Genomic DNA, 20,531 nt, shown 5'->3' with positions numbered 1-20,531 from the left:
AGCCACTGGGGTCTGAAAGTCGTGCATGAGGAGGCCAGAGGAAGGGGACTCCAGCTGCAGCAGCAGTTAAGTAGGTGGAGAGCTCAGGACTCAGGATGGAGTGAGGGGTGTAGGAGAGGGAAGGATAAGAGAGAGGGAAGGACAAGAGATGAGGCTGGAGAGTTACGCTCTTTACCATGAGGATCAGAAGGTGGACGGCAGACTTTTAGCTCAATCTAAAGAGGTGCCAGAACAAGCTACACTGAGAAGTATAAAGTTTCCTGAAATTCCAAATATTGAATCATAGATTCCTAATAATCATGGCTGATATTCAATGTATCTCATGTGCAAGGCACAAAGCAGCTGACAAAAATGATTTCATCTTTCCAATAAGCCCACGAAGTAGGTTCTCTTACCTTCCCTAGTTTACAGGTGAGCAAACTATGGGATAGGCAACTTGCCCATGGCCACTCGCACTGAGGGGCAGAGCCACTCTATTCCAGGCATCGGGTTCCAAAGACTGGGCTTGACTTCTAACCTAGATGCCACAACTGGAGGAATCTTGGAAACCACCTCATTCAGTGCTTTTCAAACTGTGCTCTTCAGTCCTAGCAGATCCTTAGGGTGCGGGTTGGGGGGGTGGTGGAGGGTGCTGTGGCAGCACCCAGTGGGTGAGGGTGGTGCGTGGGCACAACCAAAGCACCTGCAAGTCTATCTGCTTTACGTGCTGTCTTTTAAGGGGGTCCTCTCGAGAAAAGGATTCCACGGCTTCAAAGAGATTGCAAACCACTTCTCCAGACCCACTCCTTCCTTCTGAGGAGGATATCAACATCCTTCTGAGGAGGGGGTTCAGGACCTCACCCAGAATCGGCAGCAGCAGAACCAGTGCCAGAACTCCACTCTGACTCTGGCAGGTCCAGGGCTCCTTCCACAACACTGTACAGCCTCAGCTGTTCCAGCACAGGGCAGAGGCCCACATGTTAGGGACCACGGAGCCCTGCCCTGGGCCGGGGGTCAAGTGAAGTGATCTCTAAGGTTCCCTTCTAATCCTGAGAGTCCAAGCTATACAAGTTCACAACTGAAACCTGTGACCACTTTCCAAATTGAGTAATTGAAAGAATAACACCTATGTGCATATGTAAGTGCTCACAAATTTATTAAAAAATGGAAGTTTTCTACTCTCTACTAATTCTTAAGAAAATGATGGAAGGGGAGGGGAGGGGAAGGAGGGGAGGGAGGGGGAGGGGAGGGGAGGGAAAGGAAGGGGAGGGGAGGGAAGGGGAGGGGAGGGGAGGGGAGGGGAGGGGAGGAGGGGAAGGAGGGGAGGGTGGGGGAGAGGAGGGGAAGGAAGGGAGGGAAGGGGATGGGAGGGAAAGGAAGGAGAGTGAAGGGGAGGGGAGGGGAGGGGAGGGAGGGGAGGGGAGGGGAGGGGAGGGGAGGGGAGGGAGGGGAGGGGAGGGGAGGGGAGGGGAGGGAGGGGAGGGGAGGGGAGGGGAGGGGAGAGGAAGGAAGGGAGGGGAAGGGAAGGGAAGGGTTGGGATTGCTTCTGGTTCAGGGAAAGCTGCACTGCAAAGAGGCCACCTGAGAGTCCTGGGCCCCAGCTGTGGAGCGGGCTCACACCCACCAACAAGCACTTAGCGAGCACCTGGCCCTGAGGTCAACACTCCATCCACCTCAGCCTAGCATCCTCACAGCACCTACAGGGCCAAGCTCTAGTTTCCTCATTTACAGATGAGGATGGGGGTTCAGAAAGGGTAAATACACAGATCCCTGACAGCGGCTTCGAGCTCTGCCCACTTCTCTCCCTCCTTTCCCTGTCCAACGGCTCCCAAGTGCCTGGTTCGGGCACAGTGCAGTTATTTACAGGAGCTGTTATTACTGCTGTTTCCCAGGTATGACGTAGCGGAGTCACTACAGACTTATCATTAAATATTTGTCATTATTTCTGGTCCCATTTTGTTATACTCGTCTTCACATGTGCTGCATTTTCTTGATTTGCTGCTGAGAAAGCTGTCTACCCAGCACTGTTTCAAATTAAAAGGTTTTGTTGTGGCCTTCAGCAACGACCCTGTTTTGCCTTTTCATGGAGGTTTACATACATCTCTTCTTCCTGCATATGTCATCTTGTCTTCCATAGGGTTGAGACACGGTCTCACACAGACACAGAGAACTGAACAGAATAACCTTCATCACCTATAGACACAGTCTCAAAACACACCGAGTCTTCACTTTAGCCTGAGAGCAGTGAGTCTTCTTATTTCCAAAAAAAAATTTTTTTTGAGAGAGAGAGAGAGAGAGAGAGAGCGAGTGAGCAAGCACACACACAACTGGAGGAGAGAGAAAGAGAATCTCAGTGCGGAGCCTGAGTAAAAAAAAAATTTTTTTTGCAGCGCATTTTATTTCGATCACAATTTATTCTTCTACAGTTACTTAAAAAACACCTATTACTCACCTGAGGATACAGAGAGAAGGAATCTGATAACCTAAAAGAAGTGGGGTCTTCTTTGTTATACTGTCCAAATTTCTGACACTGTTGAAAGGGAACAGCAAAAGGGAAAAAAAGAGAGAGAGAGAAAAGCCAAGTTAGTGTCACCTGGAAAAATGCCTGCAGTAGGACAGCTATGTTCCAATTTCAATTCTGACTTAGAGTCCCAGACCAGCACTTCCCAAGCATGGTCGGGCCAACCCAGCAACAGGGTGTTGTTAAACACAGATTCTGATTCTGCAGATGTGGAGACACCCTGCATTTCTCACCAGCTCCCGGGGCTCCCAAGCAATGCTGCTAGAGGATCACCCAGATTGGTCAGAGGCTCGAGGCACTCTCTCAGGCCCTCTCCCATAGGAAAAAACCCAAAGTGCACCAAAAACTGGCAATAATAGATAAGCTTTGATGTTGCATCACTCTACACCTCAATTTTCTTCCTCTTTTCAAAGGCAAATTTCTGAACAATATTTTCTCTTCCAGCCTTTATTTCCTCTTTGTTTTGCACCTCTCTTCTGGCCACTAGAGAACTAGATCTTCCGCCAATGAAGGAAAGATTATCTCTGACAGTTACCTCTCCTACCAAGTCTGATGACCTTGTACGGCTCTCACCTTCCTGGACTCCCCAGTAGCACAGGCCAAGTGGCTCCCCCAAACCTCGTGAAATTCTCCTCCAGTTGCTAACACAGCACTTTCTTATTTCTCATTCTCCCCAACTGATCCTTCTCTGGCTTGTTCCATGGCCCCTCATCTCCCTACCTCCTAACTGTGGGTTCCTTGGAGGCTAGTCCTTGGCCCTTGCTCCCATCCTCACTACTTCAGCTATAAGTAACAGACTGATGTCATCTAAATCCACCCCCACATTTAGTGCTGCCTGTTAGCGGCACCCAAATGCAGGATGGCTTCCCTCGGACATATTTTCACAAGTTCATGCGTAAAATCAATTGAACTATTTAGTACACTAAAAAAAATTTGGGGGGGCGCTTGGGTGGCTCAGTCAGTTGAGTGTCTGACTTTGGCTCAGGTCATGATCTCTACTGACAGCTCAGAGCCTAGAGCCTGCTTCAGATTCTGTGTCTCCCTCTCTCTCTCTCTGCCCCTCTCTGCTAGTGCTGTCTCTATCTCAAAAATAAATATAAACATTAAAAAAATTTTTTTCCACCCCTTCTACCCCTCCCTCATCCTTACAGTCACCCACACTTGAAACCTAAGTCAATGTCGATTTTTTGGTTTTTGATTCCATAAACAGTGTGACCATATTTTATCAATTTTTCTTTCGACATACATCCTGATGCCAAACATTCCCTACCCTCTGACTGTCCTACCACACCCTAGTCTCAGCTCCCTTGAACCTCCAGAATCCTCCACTGGTCTCCGTAACAGCAGCCTTTCACCCTGTAGTTTATCTCATATGGTAATGGTAGATGTAAACACAAGCATCATGCTCACGGCACTCCCCTGCTTAGGAATCTACCCACAATATTAAGGCAGTGACTTCACTTTAAAATCAAGGCATCCAACAGAATTGTTGAATCACTATGTAGTGCACCTGAACCCAAAGTTACATTGTATGTCAACCACACTTCAATAATAAAAATTAAAATAAACTCATAGAGGTGCCTGGGTAGCTCAGTTGGTTGAGCGTCCAACTCTCGATTTTGGCTCAGGTCGCAATCCCAGGATTGTGAGATCAAGCCCTGCAATGGGCTCTGTGCTAAGCGTGGAGCCTGCTTAAGATATTCTCTCTCTCTCTCTCTTTCCCCCTTTGCTCCTCTCCCCTGCTCACTCTCTAAAGTAAAAAAATATATATTAAAAAAAAATCATAAATAAAATGAAGCATTCTACAATTAAGCAGCACCTTCACTGCTTTTCCCCATCGTACAACCTGGCCTCATGAGGTCTCTCCAGATCCCCAGCAAAAGCTGAAATGCACAGCTATGTCCCACAGCCTTGTCCATGCTTGGCCCTGACTTCTCATCTGTTACCCTGCTCGTTTTAAGAAAACCTGATTCAAAGCTCACTTTCCCCTTTCCCCAAGGCTCACTTTGCCAACTACCCGGACCTTCTGCTCAATTTTCAAATTGTTTCAAATGTTGACATTCCCTGAAAAAATGGTTCCATGGGACAGCAAGGGCACACACACACCTGAATAAAGTTAAATAGGTGTTTGATCATGAATCCGTGCTGTGAATTTCCATAACAGTAAGCCTATGTCAATTACCGATTTACTGCTTTGTAGCTCCAAATTTACTCTTGCCTGTTGTGAAAAGGGCTTGGGCCCTTTGAATATTTTTCCTGTGCCAGTTGTCATGATGTTAAGCTGTCAGTAGAGTGTGCTGGAGGCAAGGATGTTTCAGGGTTCCAGGATGCTCACTCAGCAGGAGTGCCTGTGGCTTCCCCAGTGCTGAGCTCCTGGAGCCAGCAGCTACCTCTGTATACCCTGTGTGCCTCTGATGAGACACTTCCTTATGAAGAGTTTTCCTTGGCACCCCAAGGGTAGACTTTCATCATCCAATTCCAGAGGGTGAATTTCTGTCAAGGTCCTCTGCCTTGACACTAGGGCAACTTCCTTGCCAAGAGACTCAGTGAGCCAAGGCTGTGCCCTCCCACCTAGATCAGCCCTGGGAAGTAGAGGGTCCTTCCTTGGGGGATCTACCTGAGCCTAGAAGTAATGGCTGCTACACATTTGCTCCTCCTATATTCTTTAGACTTCTCTTTGCTTCTTACTACTAGCCAATCCCTCATTATTCAAAGCCTCTGTCGTGAGTCTTTTTTAAATTTTCTTATATTGTTTGCTCATCAATGAAACTCATTTAAGTTTCATTTACTTATTTTGAGAGAGAGAGAGAGAAAGAGAGAGAGAGAGAGAGAGCAGGGGAGGGGCAGAGAGAGAGGAAGAGAGAGAATCCCAAGCAGGCTCTGCGCTGTCAGCAAAGAGCCCGATGTGGGGCTTGAACCCATGAACCATGAGATCATGACCTGAGCTGAAATCAAGAGTATATCACTTAACAAACTGAGCCACCCAGGTGCCCCAATCTTTTTTTTTTTTTTTTTTTTTTAAAGACAGAGAGTGAGTGTGCATATGCATGAGCAGGGGAAGGGCAGAGAGAGAGGGAGACAGAGACTCTCAAACAGGCTCCATGTGCTGTGTGGAGCCCGATGTGGGAATCAGTCTCACAACCCTGAGATCATGACCTCAGCCAAAATCAAGGATTGGACACTCAACTGACTGAGCTACCCAGGTGCCCTGTGACAGTAATTTTTAAGTAAAACTTTCCCTGCTTAAATTACTGTGTGATTTATCCTGATTAGACCCAGAACAACACATGAGGCATCTCTACATTCAATGGGCCACAGACACCTACTGCTGAAAAACATCACCCACACCTGGAGGGAAAAAATAGAACCACAGCTTCCACAGGGACTCATCTAAATCAACTCTTTGGGTACACAGATCTGCATCTTTCGCCAAATGTCCTGTGCATGCATTCCTTCCCAACTATAATGTAAGCCCTTGAGGGGAAAAGGTACTTGTAAATGTGTTTGGCTTAAGGTAAGCAACAGAAAATTCTTGTTGACTAACTGTATGAAATGACAGGCTTAAGCATCAGCTTTCTTTTCTCAATGTAGAGCAGAGACTAAGACTGAACCTGGTGCCACGGTGCCCAACTTACCAGTCGAATGAGCTGTCGGTCTAGCCACCGGAGCACATCAGGCCCTTCCTCTGACTCTGCACGGAACACCCCCAGCCGAGCCATCAAGACTGCTGCAGCCTCCTGGTCAAATGCTGCTTCTATGTGCCTGAGCTGGCTTTGTGCATCTGCCCAACTGACAATTCCAGAATTAGCGCCATGCTTATATTCAGGAGAGACCAGAAAGCCAGCTTTCCATTAAGATAAAGAAACCTAAGTCCTGTTACTTCATCTAAGGCAACATAGATTAGAACTCAGTAAGGAATCACAGGAGTTTTACATACATTCTCATTTGCCCTCATGTGATCTCTGAAGGATGTAAGTGCAGAGGAAAAATTACGGAGAACTTCTCAATGTGCCATAAGTTATCATGGAAGTAGATACCCAAAAGGTGCCTAAGACTCCAATTCCTTACTCTAGGTCAATCTTGCAAAAATCTATATGTTTACAAATATACAAGATGACTTTCCAGCATCATACCCATAGTAGAAAGAATTAGCATGTATACAAAAGTTTTCTAAACAAATAAAGACATTATGAACAAAACTGAAAGACAATAGACAGACCAGGAACAGATATGAACAACAAACAATAATCATATCCAGAATACATAGAGTCCCTGTAAATTAATGAACAAGAAAAAGAAACAGGTTTTACAAAATGCGCAAAGGCTATCACAGAAGAAATATATATGGCCAATAAACATCAAAAGTGCTCAACCCATTAACAAACATGTGAAAAATTAATAAATATGTATTTTAAAATACATATAAAAGTGGCAAACTGCTCTATATTAGCATGTTAGAGATCAATAATATTAATTATTAATGAGAAGACAAGACTCTCCTTACAGTATTAGGGAGAATACAAATTAACTTCTTAGGACAGTTTTACAGGATACAAAATTCTACTTCTATGAAGGGGCTGGAAAGAAATACTCATATACACAAAGACCTAAACCCATGAATGCAGCACTGTTGGAAGGAAGGTAGGACCTGAAATTCCTTGAAGAGAGGAGTGGTACATCCCATTCAAACCATGCAATGCTGTGCAGCCATTACAACCAGTGAGGAGCTCATATGTGTTGACGTGGAAGACGTCCTTGATACATTATTGAGAAAAGTTTGTAAGTATACTAATATAAGAAGCCATCTGTGCATATAATACACACATACGACACAACTGCACAGAAACGGGACTGTGAAGATAAATACCGGTGTAGTAATAGCATTTCACCTCTGGGGAGAGTGGGCAAAGACCCATTCTTTATACAATTATGAGCTGCTTGAATCTTTTACAAGGAGGATGTATTTACGGGTCACTTATCTGGTGGTAATGAAAATTAATTTTTAATTAATTTATTCCTACTGAAAGAGGATTCTTCTAGGCAAGTGTCTGCAGGCCTAACTAGGTTAGTCCGCAATATCTCTTCCTCCTCCTCCTTCTCTAATCAAATGAGTCTGTGAGACTGGTGAGAACCATTCAATGGAACTATTAAGATAAACTAACAGATGTTAAATGATCTCTTCAAAAGAAAAGCACTGGTGGTTCCACAGAAAGGAAACCGGGATGCTCACTTTCGGGCAATGGTGGTCACGCGGATGCGCCGCTGGGTGCTGGAGTGTTGATACTGAGTGACAAACTGGATGGCGCCTCTGCCTCCCTGGGGGATCGGGGCGTTGTGCTGCAGATGATAGGCCACACACCTGGTTACTGTTACAGGCATGACTCAAACACACATGGTCACAGAGCCCACTGTGCTCTTCCTAAAACAACTAACACAGTGGTGACAGTAAGGTTCTCGATGCACTCTGAATGGTACATTTAAAATCTGGGCATGTCACTGTACACAGCTTTTACCTCAAAAAAAAAAAAAAACCCAACCAAATTCAAGTAAATATTAAACTCAAGTTACTGATATGCATGCTGAAGTGTTTAGGGATGAAAGACACGACAGGAATTTGTCTTAAAGCAAAGTAAAATAAAGTAAAACGGAAACTATAGAACTATAGAATCTAAGTGGTAGGTGAGGATACCTGTAATTGTACAGGTATTCACTCTGCAATTCTTTTCATTTTTCTGTACATTTGAATTTTTCTAAATAAAATAATGGGGAAAAACTGACACACTCAAAAATTCACCAACATTATGATGGCTGGTAAAAGCCAGTTCAACAATTTAAGTGATGAAAGCAATCTGCTGTCTGACTCTGACCAAACCCCGAAAGGAAAAAAAGGGTCGTGCCAGACAGACATCAGGCAAACACAAGCCCAAAGAAACATCAGTCTTCAGAGAAAGAAGCTAGAGGCCACCAGTCTGTAATAAATCAGAACACACAGGGATTCCTAGGTGGCTCAGTCAGCTAAGTGTCCAACTCAATTACAGCTTAGGTCATGATCTCACAGTTGGTGAGATCAAGCCCCGTGCTGGGCTCTGTGCTGACAGTGCAGAGCATGTTTGGGATTCCTCTCTCTCTGCCCCTCCCTGCCCCACATACTCTCTCAAAATAAATAAACACTTAAAAATAAATCAATAAACCAGAAAACACAACACCAAGAGACATGAATACTCATAAAGAAATCCAACTCACTTGATTGACTACTTCAAAGTAGATGCCAAGTGTAGATGTGGGATCCATGCCACAGATTTTCCACTGACTCGTGCCACCAACACCAAGCTCCTGGGGTAAGAAGAGGAATTAAAAATAAAAACAAAAAGCTACTCCTGTGGTTAACTGCTGATGAAAAATACTGACTCTAAGAATGGTAGGCTACTTAAAAGATTTCATTCCAAATGAAAATTTAAATTTAACTAAAAAAAAGTACAATTATAAGCCAGAATAAGGTTTAAGATTTATTACAGGCCTCTAAAATTAAGCTTTTTGTATTAGAACTTGGACCAATTTCCATTATATCACCAAGATAGCTCTTTCTCCCTCTACACACACACACACACACACACACACACACACACACACACACACACACAGAGTATGTAACACTGAAGTTAGCTGAAAGAAGCCACGGTTAGAATTATCGTGAAAGTTAGCTTGAAAGTTTCACCATTATTATTAGAACAAGAAATAGTTACAGGATATTAACTATTAATTATTAATTTTGAATCCAGTTCCTTTATGCAAAAACTACATATAAATCCTTGTAAGAGAATTTAGATTTTAGTGGTATGAAGCCTGCTTTTTATTGACTAGCTGAAGGACTCCCAATGATAAATGAAGTTTACTGAAATGTGAAGAGTGTTGCTGTTTTAAGCAGGACATCTACAAGAAAAGGCTGCAGGTGTCAAAAATACCTAGAATTGTCAACCAAGATCACTAGATTCTGCAACATACATTCTTATCATTCAGTAAATATTATACGTTTTAACATACTTCATCAAAATGCAGAATAGTAGATGCCAAGTGTTGTTTTTTAAGTTTATTTATGAGAGAGAGAGAACAAGCAGGAGTGGGGCAGAGAGAGAGGAAGAGAGAGAATCCCAAGCAGGCTCTGTGCTGTTGGCACAGAGCCTGATGTGGGGCTTGATCCCTCATGACCTGAGCCAAAATCAAGAGTTGGACACTTAACCATGTGAGCCACCCAGGCACCCCCAGAATACTGTGCTTTTTAGGAAGTAACATGAGCATGCATTGAGAGGGTCATATTTCTTTTGTATGACTCTGAATTGTACACTGCACCCAAATTGTACACTGTCAGGTTAAGTAGAGCTGATACCACTGTGGCCTCTACAAAGCTATGCCAGGAGCCTTTGTACCTGGCCAAAGAACCAGCAATCTCAGGAAGGAGACGGTCAGAGGGTGAAGGGAACATTCTTAGGTGAAATCACAGAGCAGCTCTAAGGTAGAGAGAAGAGAGGGCTCTGTTTCATCAGTATTTCCAAAGCAAGCTGGTGAGATGGATGGATTTGTCCATGTCACCTTCCCTTTTAGTGGCCTTTTCTAATAGAAGCAGGGAACATTTGTTGGAAAGTGAAGGGCCACACCGAGGGAATATGGCAAAGAAGCAAAAGAAGATTGCATGCCTCCCTTTCTTGGCTTGCTAATCCTTTCTCCTGAATCTTCCCATACCACAACTCAAGTTTTAATATGTGAAACTTAAAAGTTTCAATTCAAGGGATTCAGAGTATGCCACTGCAAAATACACCACTCTGACATAAGGATTATTTTAAGCGGAAGGTAGTTTGAAAAAACAGACATAAGAAAACTCTCTGCCCTCCACCTACTAAGGGCAGGATGATTCTCAATCATCAAAGACAACTCTAGATGCTTATCAGCCCAGAGAGGGCATAAGACGAATCTATACAAGAAACATGCTAAGACCAACCCTCCTTCTCTTCCATTAGCTCCCTCCATCTATCTACCTTCCACACTGTGCCAGCCCTAGAGGCTCAAAGTGCCTTTCCTGTATCTTGTCACTTTTCTACAGATTTACTGTTCTTTTGTTAAGATACCACATAATCCCAAGTTCTAACCATCCCTTTGATTTACTCCCTACTGAGTACATACATGCAATGTGTTTACGTGTAATGTGTGCGTTAATTTATTCTATTATGAAACCTGTCCTTTGCCAGTCTTGTTTGCAGGGCCCAAGCCAATGAAATCAAGATGGGTAGACAAAAAGAAAATCTTCCCTCTTCTATCAGCACCAATGCCTGAGTGGGCCACAAACCCTCCAGAGCCCCAGAAGTACATTTTCTCACTAATACACAAATTCCGTATGTAAGCATTTACCTTGCATTTACCAGAGTAAGTATGAAGATAAAATCAGGAAATCACCATTTGATAATCTCCAATGAAACATAATGATTCAAGTAAGGATAATCAATGGATGTTAAAACCATTAGGTAAAAGGCTGTTGGCAAGCAAGATATTCACATTTTGCCACAATCTCGTTCAACAGATTTACTGCTAACGACTAAAAGGAAATGTGCCCTTATAACAGAAAGATGTGGGGCAGTCATCACCTTCACCACACTGTCTAACTCAGCACCACTAACACAGAAGACCAGACAGAAGTGGTTCTTGAAGAAACACGCATGAGGTATAAGATTACCCAGGAACTGTGGTGGACAAAATGGTCTAACCTGAATCAAATCACTAATCTAACTTTCACTTTACAGAAAATACAGAGAGGACAGAAACCAGTTCACGGCCACCACAAGGAAACAATCAAATACACTGAGAATGTGTGGTACTCTATTGCAGAAGAGATGGGCACTTGGCACTGTATCTTCAACAAATCGATGTCATCAAACAAAACAAGCAAAAAACCCCAAAGAACAGAAGACCTTCCAGATTTAAAAAGACTAAGGATACATAATGCTAGATGCAATACTGGTTAGCATGTGGAAGAAACAGCTATGAAGGGCATTTAGGGAAAAATTAGGGAAAGAATACGACTAAATACAGCTGATATTAGCAAATTATCATTTCCTTATCTTAGGTTTGATATGTCATGGTAGGAGAACATCCTTAATTTTAGAAGATACACACCAAAAAGACTAAGTGTCATGACACCTGCAACTTGTTTTTAAAGGTTCTGAAGAAGTATGATAAAGTAAATACGGCCAATAGATAATAATCAGATAGACAAAGCAAATATTGCAAAAATAGAGGACAGAATTAAGACAAAATGTTAACAATTACTGACTCTAAATGGTGGGTATACAGGACTCTTTCCCACTTCCCTAAGCTTCTCTGCATGTTGAATTCTATCTCCCCCTCTTTGCATCCTCCACCCCCCTCCCAAAACCTCATCGTTGAATTCCTACCGGTTCCTAGAACAGCTAATCAGCTTGCACTGATTCATAAAATTATCTTCTAAGGAGATTTTAAGTCTATGGAAAATATTTTGGAACAGGGTAACCTTCCAAAGCCCTCCCAGGAATTAGGGGTATAAGTCCTTTCATACATTGGGATAATGAGTGACTCCTCAGATGGGCTTTAGGGCAGCAACCTGCCTCGCCCAGGGGATTACAGGAATATTCTCTCAAATCACCTTGCCTCTGGCAACTTCAACAAAACATTAACCAAAGTAGTCACTAAGCATTATATTAAGCGAAAATAAGTCTGTCAGAGAAAGACAAATACCATATGATTTCACTCATTGGTGGAATTTAGAAAACAAACTGAAGGTTGATGGAGGGAGGTGGGCAGGGGATGGGCTAAATGGGCGATGGGCATTAAGGAGGGCACTGGCTGTGATGAACACCGAGTGTTGTGTGTTAAGTGATGAATCACTAAATTCTACTCTTGAAACCAATAGTACATTGTATGTTAACTAACTAGAATTTAAGTAAAAACTTGAAACAAAAAACAAAAAAAAAAACAAAACCAAAGTAGTCACTAAGTGAATATTCACTGCTGATGAAGACAAAAGTGAGGATGTAAGGGGCGCCTGGGTGGCTCAGTCGGTTAAGCATCAGACTTTGGCTCAGGTCATGATCTTGCCATTTGTGGGTTCAAGTCCTGCACCGGGCTCCATGCTGACAGCTCAGAGCCTAGAACCTGCTTTGGATTCTGTGTCTCCCTCTCTCTCTGCCCCTCCCCTGCTCACGCTCTGTCTCTCTCTCTCTCTCAAAAATAAATGTTAAAAAAAAAAAAAAATGAGGATGAGAAAGATGAAATCTATGTGGGCTTCCATTGTGCCAGGGGCTGTTCTGCACGTTTGACCTGAAGTTACTCATTTAGCCCTCCCAACAGGTACTAGTACTATCTCCACTTCCTAGATAAAGACGTTAAATCCCAGAGTGATTAAGTACCTTGTCCAGGCCATAAGATAGCAGGGGTAAATGTGCACCCTTGTATCCACATCTGGCTCTACAGAGTCCAGCGTGTCCTCATTGAAGAGGACATCGAAGGAAGGACGTAACTATGACAATCCCAGCCCAGAACCACTCTGGAGGGGCCTCACTGCACCCAACGGTCTGTCTCCTAGCAGCTAAAGTATAAGCAGAGGAAGTGAGCCACCAGCAAAGCCACCTCACCATCTAGTGGGTTAACTTAACTTTGTTCACATATTCTCAAAATGTGTTACCCAAAGAACATACCTGTCTGCATGTACAACAGTGTCATTCATGCCCAACCAACTCAAAATGGTCTCTGAGAAGTGAGACAAAGGTATCACCTCTAAGGCAACACACAAAGCTTTATCCCTGAAGGCTTCAGCTGAATGCCTGCCTTGCTACACAGAATACCTTGTGGCTCATTGTCACAGAGACCCAAACAAGGACAGTGAGGTTAGGGGAACCTAGGCTCTAGCTCCTCCATATCAGTTCTGACCCAGAGAACAAGATACTTGACCTCTCGAGCCTCAGTTTTCTCCTCTCTGACCCTTTAGATAGATGGAAGGACAGACAGAAAAGACACCACCTCTCAGAGTTGTGGTCATCAGTAAAGAGTTGGCCCTTCTCCCCTCACCACAGACACAGACACATCCCAACAAGTGACATAAGGTCACCCCACTGACATTTCTAATGAATTAAATCCTGGGGCAGAGGGGGTGAGAACAATGGAGTTTTCCTTACATTTTCTGACACACATGGTCCTTTCACATTCAGAGACACACAAGGACCAATGGCTCCTGCAACTTTCAGCTCCCGAGAGGTCTAAAATGGAAATACAAGACAGTATAAAGTTAAAATTCATTGAGAGCCATCCTCTCACGAAAGACACAGCTAAAACTTACAGGAAAAATATGGCAGCATTATCATTCCAGTGAGAAGAAATCCTACGTGGATTATTCTCTTACAAACTTTTCCGTGACCACTGTAATCGGATAAAAACTAATAAAATCCTCCTTTAGAAACTGCATTAACTTTGTTCCAAAGATGATGCAGCATTTTGAACTTTTTCACCTTTGAAATTATTGTACATATAGAAGAAAATAATTCTGCCAAAAATACATTTCTTTCCAATCTCAAGTACTTAGCTGTAATTATTTATAATCTCTGATCAGTGGATATACTGTTGTATGTTGCTTTAAAAATGCTTAATTCAAGGGGCACCTGGGTGGCTTAGTTGGTTGAGCATCTGACTTCAGCTCAGGTCATGATCTCACAGTTTGTGAGTTCGAGCCCCGTGTCAGGCTCTGTGCTGACAGCTCGGAGCCCGGGGCCTGCTTCGGATTCTGTCTGCTTCTCTCTCTGCCCCTCCCCTGCTTGTGCTCTGTCTCTCTCTGTCTCTCAAAAATAAATGTAAAATATAAATAAATAAGTAAATAAATAAATAAAAATGCTTAATTCATGAACTCCAACATAACTACATGGCCAACATACTTAGATTTTTAAATCTCAATTCATTAAAGTCTACCTCTCTTCAGCTCAAAAAAAAAAGAAAAAAAAACTCAAACATTTGCGATTATTTAAAGTTTATCTCTAATTCTCAAAGTAATAATCCCAATTGTATCACGTAGCAGCCCCTTCTAATGTTTTCTCAACAACTCAGAATGAAGTGTGTAGGGTTTTCAGTCCCTACGAGAAAAAGGAGGACCCAAACTCCCACTACTGCACTATTTCTGAGCACTCTGGTTAGTCTGCAGACAGCCACTAAATATAAACATGGTTTTGTGAATGTGGTGGCCCATACTGACGGCCAGGGGGGTGCTCAACACCACGTGGCAGCCTCTGTGCTCAGCCTGCTGCCATTTCTCAGGCCTGCTGTCCTAGAGCAGGACCAAGCAGAGCCTGCAGGGGAATCAGACACCTCTTTGCATAAAACATTAATATACAGGTCACCCTCAAGAAGCACAGTAATAGAATCAATATACCTTGTTCAACTATTTTGCTGGGAAACTTTTACTTTACTTTTTGATGTCTGTGTCCAGCAAGGTGAGGCTTCTACAAATCTGACTACTAAATAAGTAACAACACTCTTCTTCCGTTAAAATTTTAGAAAGTTATCATACCTTCACTTCCAAAGTAGCACCAAACGCCATGCGAAAATCTCCATTGAAATCTTTAGTAAAAATTCTCTGGAAAGTCTGCTTGAAGAGAGAGGTGTTGAAAGAGTCTCCCATCACCATGTGGCCTCTAGGAAAGAAAGAAGAAAGTGAACATTTAGGATGACTGAAAGCCACTCAGATGCTTCCACGGTGTTCACAAACAGTAATTTAAAGAAAGAAAAAAAAAACTCATGTCTGTGAAGGTGCTACTAACTTAAATGGGAAACAGCAAGTTCAATTTGTACTTAGGAAAGACACTATTTTCAAAATATCAAAGACAGGACTCCTTAGAACAGTTCTAAATCTGTCCCACAGAGGTGGTCACACAAATCTACAGATGATACAACCTCATACTATATACCCCCACATGTTACAAAAATGAGTGCCTGTACAAACTCAAAGTCCAAGCAGACTCTATGATATAGTTCATTCTATCACACAATGTCAATCCCTGGTTGTGATACTGTGCTATATTTTTATTAAGACACAACTTAAGACACAACCACTGGAGTTGCTAAATGGAAGAGCATGGACAGACCTCTCTGTAATATTTTTGCAATTTCTTATGAATCAGTAATTATTTCAAAAGAAGAAGAAAACAGAAGAACCCTTCATTGGTAAACCCACAGGTTTAATGGGTCATCTACTGAGGAAATGCATCCAGCTCCCCTCATTTACTCTCCTCTGACAGGGGAAATACCCAGGCTGCAGGAAATCCTTTTCAGGTTAATTCACTGCCTCAAAACATTGAATCTCTGCCTGTATGTAAATTATCTCTAGTGTATGAATACCTATATGTATCCCTTCTTGAAGTTAGAGGAAAATACTATTCAAAATTTCAGCAGTTCATGTATTTGGGCAGATAAGCACCACCTGATGCAAGTTATGCATCTAGTCATTGATCATCCAATAGGATTTCAGAATTGGGCAGGATACAAGATTATCTGGTCCAGCTATCTCAGAGTGCCTGACTCCTCCAGGAACAGAGATGGCTCTTTGGCCCTATACAGTCTACTCTTCTCACCCTCCTTAGTCATGGGATCCATGGTTTCCCGAGGAAAAAAAAAAAGGCTACACTTCCCAGCCTGCCTTGCATGTGGTTGTATAACTCAGCTTTGTTTGTTGGAGGTAGGCTTTGTGATTTGTGGAGGGCCTTCTCATGGAAGACGCATATCTTCCTTGGACACCTCCTCCTTCCTGCTGCTATAACACAGCAAGAGCCCGGTTACCATCCTAAACCTCAGGTAGCACAGAAAGGTGGTGGAACAGCACAGGAAGGGCCTCAGCCCCAGGGATAATTTAATTAATATCCCAGCCCTGGCTGCCTATTTCCAGTGTCTACTTCTGTTGCACTCACACAAACCTAATCCTGACTCACACCAACCCTGCCAGGTTATTATTACCCTATTAGACTTGAACTCCTCCAGCATAGGAGGCCACACCCTCCACAGGTAGTCCATTCCAGGCACAGACAGTGCTGACCGTTAATACGGTCTGTCTTCATACTGGCTCAAATTCTATTTCCCAGCAGCTTCCAACACTGGTTCTAGTTTTCCCCTTTGGTCACACATGTAACAAATCTGATGCCCTCTCCGCAGAAGAGGCAGTCGATTGTTCAATATAGATCTTATGCCCCATCTGTCTTCAGTGGTATCTTTTCTAGATCCTTTAATCGCTCTCATTATGACACAGTTCCGAGTACTCTCCGCCACTCTTACTGCTCATCTTTGAACTGCCCCAGCTTGTCTGTCATCCCTTTTAAACTGAAAATGCTCAGAATGGAAGACGATATAATCTGGGTGTGCCTGGCACCAAGGAAACTAAGCACTATGGTCTTCTCTGAAGACAATCAATTCCTGTAACACAGCCTACCTACCTTGCCTTTGCTGGAAGTCCTCCCAAATGGTTGGCTCACCTTGAGCCACAACCAAAACCTCTGAGACTAATGTCACTGCTAACATGTTGCCCTGATACCATATTTGTGTAAGAGGTTAAACGACCTAAACACCAAGTCATTCAGGAATCAAGGACCTCGCTGAGGATCTGATGGAAGTGATGGTCCCTCTCCACTGGAGATACACGCGCGTGCGCACACACACACACACACAGGCGTATAAACTCGGGATGGTCACAGTAAAGCTTTTCGATGGATGTTCTAAGATAAGAGCTCTTGGAGGATACCAGTAGGAATTCATCCTACTAAATGCAGTTCACTGGTATAGCTATGTCAGTGTCATTTGGGACCTGGTCACCTAACAAATCTGCTGCTCTCTGGGACAGCTTCGGTGACGAGTTCAACCTTCTACGTGCCCCTTCTTTGCCCAGTGAAGACCAGTAGCATTGCTGGGAGCTTGTTAGAAATGCAGAATCTCAGAAACACGCCACAGGTCTATGCCAGTACTTCTCAAACTGTTCTGAGCAAATCACCTGGAAACTTATTCAAATGCAGGTTTTGATACAAAAGGTCTAGGGTATGGCTCAAGATACTACATTTCTTGCAAGCTCTCATGTGAGGCTGATGCTGCCTGTGCTCAGCCACACTTTGAGCACTAAGGGTCCACACCGTGGTTCTTAAACCCTGCTTCACATTAGAAACACCCAGGAGAGTTTAAGAAATGCTGATGCCTGGGTCATACCCCATGAGGGACAAGACTCAAAGCAAGAGTAGTTTTTAAAGTTCCCAGGAGATTCTAGCATGCAGCCAGCTTCAGATCATTGGTGCACATGAGCAGTTCTCAGGCTTTCTGTGCACCAGAGTCCCCTGGTAAACGTGTAAAAGCTGACTATTGGGCTGCAGCCTCATAGTCTGATTCAGGAAATCTGGGGTGAGACCTGAGGAAGTGCACTTCTACTCAGTCCCCGGGAGCCCTGAAGGTTGCTGGTGAGGCCCCATTACGCTCTGAGAACTATGCTCTACACCATGACCGGTTCACACAATACAGACACAGGCTCTAAGCATGCCCCACCATGTACCCTCAGGCTGAGCATGTGCTCCGTGTCCGTCATGCTCCTTGCCACTGATACCACAGCCTGGAGCTTTCTAAAAGCTTATCTAAGTCAGCCACGCACATCCTATAGTTCCACCACTCACTTCTCTTTCCTTAAAACACACACACTTGCCTTTCCCAGGTATTTGTTGTCAACATACCCAGTAAGATTTGCACAACACTTCATCTCCAGAAGTCCCGTCTGATCAAGGGCACAAGCGTAAATATCAATGCAGTGACCATTTGTAGCAGTTCGGTTGGCAAGCATCTCGTAGTGCTGTGAAGAGAGAAAAATTATGTTTAGGAAAGAGCAATGTTATTCACTAGGTATGCCTTACTATACCAAAGGGATGTAACTGAACTTGGGAATATGGAGATAGTTTTCTTTATGACATCCAAATTAAATCAAACATACAGTTTTCAATCTCAAAACACGTTTAGCAGTTTTAAGACCACCCACTCTAAGTAAGGACTCAGAACTGGGGCAATAATTTAACAACAGCCAGTATCTGGAAGGTCATCTCATCAAGATCAACTTGCTGACCACAAAGCATGGTCTCAGCAAAGTAGCTGTCACTCCAGAGCAACCTAGACCCAGCACCAGGATACCAGAATTACAGCCTGTGTTCAAGAGCACCTACCTTGGTCGCCTTTTTCATGAAACGTGCATTATCTTTCTCAATATCATGCCAGGAACGAATAGGAACCTTTAGTTCATCTCCAACTACCATGCCGGGCCCTTGGGTGGGGGGACCTCCAGTAAACAACATAATCCTGGCTCCTGTGTTTGGAAAAGTGCCCTAAAACAGTAAATGGCAATATTTTAGAAACATACCGCCTACCCCAAGTATGCTTCCATTTCTCTAAAGAATACTCCAAACAGTTCTCATCAGCTGTGCTGAACACTGTTGACAGTACAAAATAACACAGATGATAACGCACAGAAGCAGCCTTGTGTCTTCCAGACTAAGGGCTTCATACACTTTTTTTTAATTCACTGTGAGCACCTGCCATTGCCCTAATGGCCTCGTGTTTCTCATGCAAACTTCTGATATTTTCAAATCATCACGGGGCTCCTTCATTGTGGATAGTAATAACAACTGAAGTGCTTTCTAAGTCAGTTGACTCAGGTCACAAATGATTTTCAAACAAGGCTAGCAAACACAACTTGAGGTGCCCCGGTAAATTCTGAGTTACCTCCAACAGGCCAACGGCAATGGACAAAGCAACACCAGTGGATCGCAAAGGTCTCTTCCCCTGAGTCACAGGCCATGGGTCCCTCTGCAGTTCCCCAAGGAGATCAGTGAGGTTCATGTCAATCTTGTGAATGGGCTGCAGAAATCTGCATGATTTTCAATGGACACATTAATCCTGGTTTAATAAGTACTCTGGTTTTTAGCCCTAGGTGACACACAGTCACAGCTTTGCAAAATAATTACTAACAGTAGAAAAAACTTACAATTTTATTTCTTCAAAGCAATTTTAGCCAGGGAAAGAATTTAAAACTGAATACAGAGCAATTTATATATATGTGTGTGGGTGTATATATATATATGTGTATATATATACATATATGTATGTATGTATAGTATGGGAACAAATGATTTTAAATATCAGTTTTAATTACATTTTAAGCAGCAAAGAAATCCTAAAGACAGGTCTAATGTCAATTCAATCCATGCACAGTTCATGTACATGGACCACCTTCATCATTCTCAAGATCCACTTTATTTAAGTGTATTTATTTATTTTGAAAGAAAGAGAGAAATTATGTACACACAAGCAAGGGAGAAGCAGAGAGACAGGGACACAGAGAATCCCAAGCAGGTTCCATGCTGTCAGTGCAGAGCCCAACGTGGGGCTCGATCCCATGAACCATTAGATCATGACCTGAGCTGAAATCGACAGTCAGATGCTCAACTGACTGAGCCACCCAGGTGGCCCTAAAGATCCACTTTAAAGTGATTCTCAAGTGTTTCTCTTGAGCCTTCAGAGTAAACACAGAGAAGCACTGGTTTCTTACCACAGTAAGTGGCTGTCCCCAGAATGTCAGACAATGAATTTTATCATGTTTGCTGACTGTTGCCGGCCATAGGCAGCCTAGGCAGTCAATGGGCTGAGGAAAATAAGTGCCTGGTCCTAGGTTTGCTTGAGGACACCCCACAGAAGCCTGTTGTTTTATTTAAGACTCAAAAAAGACAATAGCCATGCATAAGAGGAGGGGAAGGCTCGAGTACAGTGGTCTCAAAACCTTTGTGACGATATAACACTAAGAGGAAAAACATTCTGAACAAATCTACTACACACACATGTGGGTGTATATATGTATGTGTAACTACACAATTTAGTTATTAGTTTCAAATATATACCAACATGTTATACAAGTCATTAAACATTAAATACTGGTTAGGCTTAATCATTTTTTTTTGTCTAA

General features: G+C 43.2%; 1 protein-coding gene across 2 annotated transcripts in view; it reads right to left on the bottom strand.

Moving 5' to 3' along the window:
- SEC23B (SEC23 homolog B, COPII coat complex component) overlaps positions 1 to 20,531 on the bottom strand; it is a 45,512-nt gene that overhangs the window by 13,909 nt on the left and 11,072 nt on the right. For both annotated transcript variants that reach the window (XM_015063252.3, XM_015063251.3), the window contains exons 7-15: positions 19,295 to 19,439; positions 18,739 to 18,897; positions 18,259 to 18,374; positions 15,075 to 15,198; positions 13,696 to 13,776; positions 8,744 to 8,833; positions 7,731 to 7,837; positions 6,136 to 6,289; positions 2,432 to 2,509 (exon numbers count right to left, since the gene is read on the bottom strand). In XM_015063252.3, the coding sequence (XP_014918738.1) occupies positions 2,432 to 2,509; positions 6,136 to 6,289; positions 7,731 to 7,837; positions 8,744 to 8,833; positions 13,696 to 13,776; positions 15,075 to 15,198; positions 18,259 to 18,374; positions 18,739 to 18,897; positions 19,295 to 19,439 (1,054 nt within the window). The remainder of the gene's footprint in view (positions 1 to 2,431; positions 2,510 to 6,135; positions 6,290 to 7,730; positions 7,838 to 8,743; positions 8,834 to 13,695; positions 13,777 to 15,074; positions 15,199 to 18,258; positions 18,375 to 18,738; positions 18,898 to 19,294; positions 19,440 to 20,531) is intronic.

The sequence above is a fragment of the Acinonyx jubatus genome, chromosome A3, assembly GCF_027475565.1.
Source record: "Acinonyx jubatus isolate Ajub_Pintada_27869175 chromosome A3, VMU_Ajub_asm_v1.0, whole genome shotgun sequence".
NCBI lineage: Eukaryota > Metazoa > Chordata > Mammalia > Carnivora > Felidae > Acinonyx > Acinonyx jubatus.
This window is presented reverse-complemented; position numbering and strand designations above follow the sequence as displayed.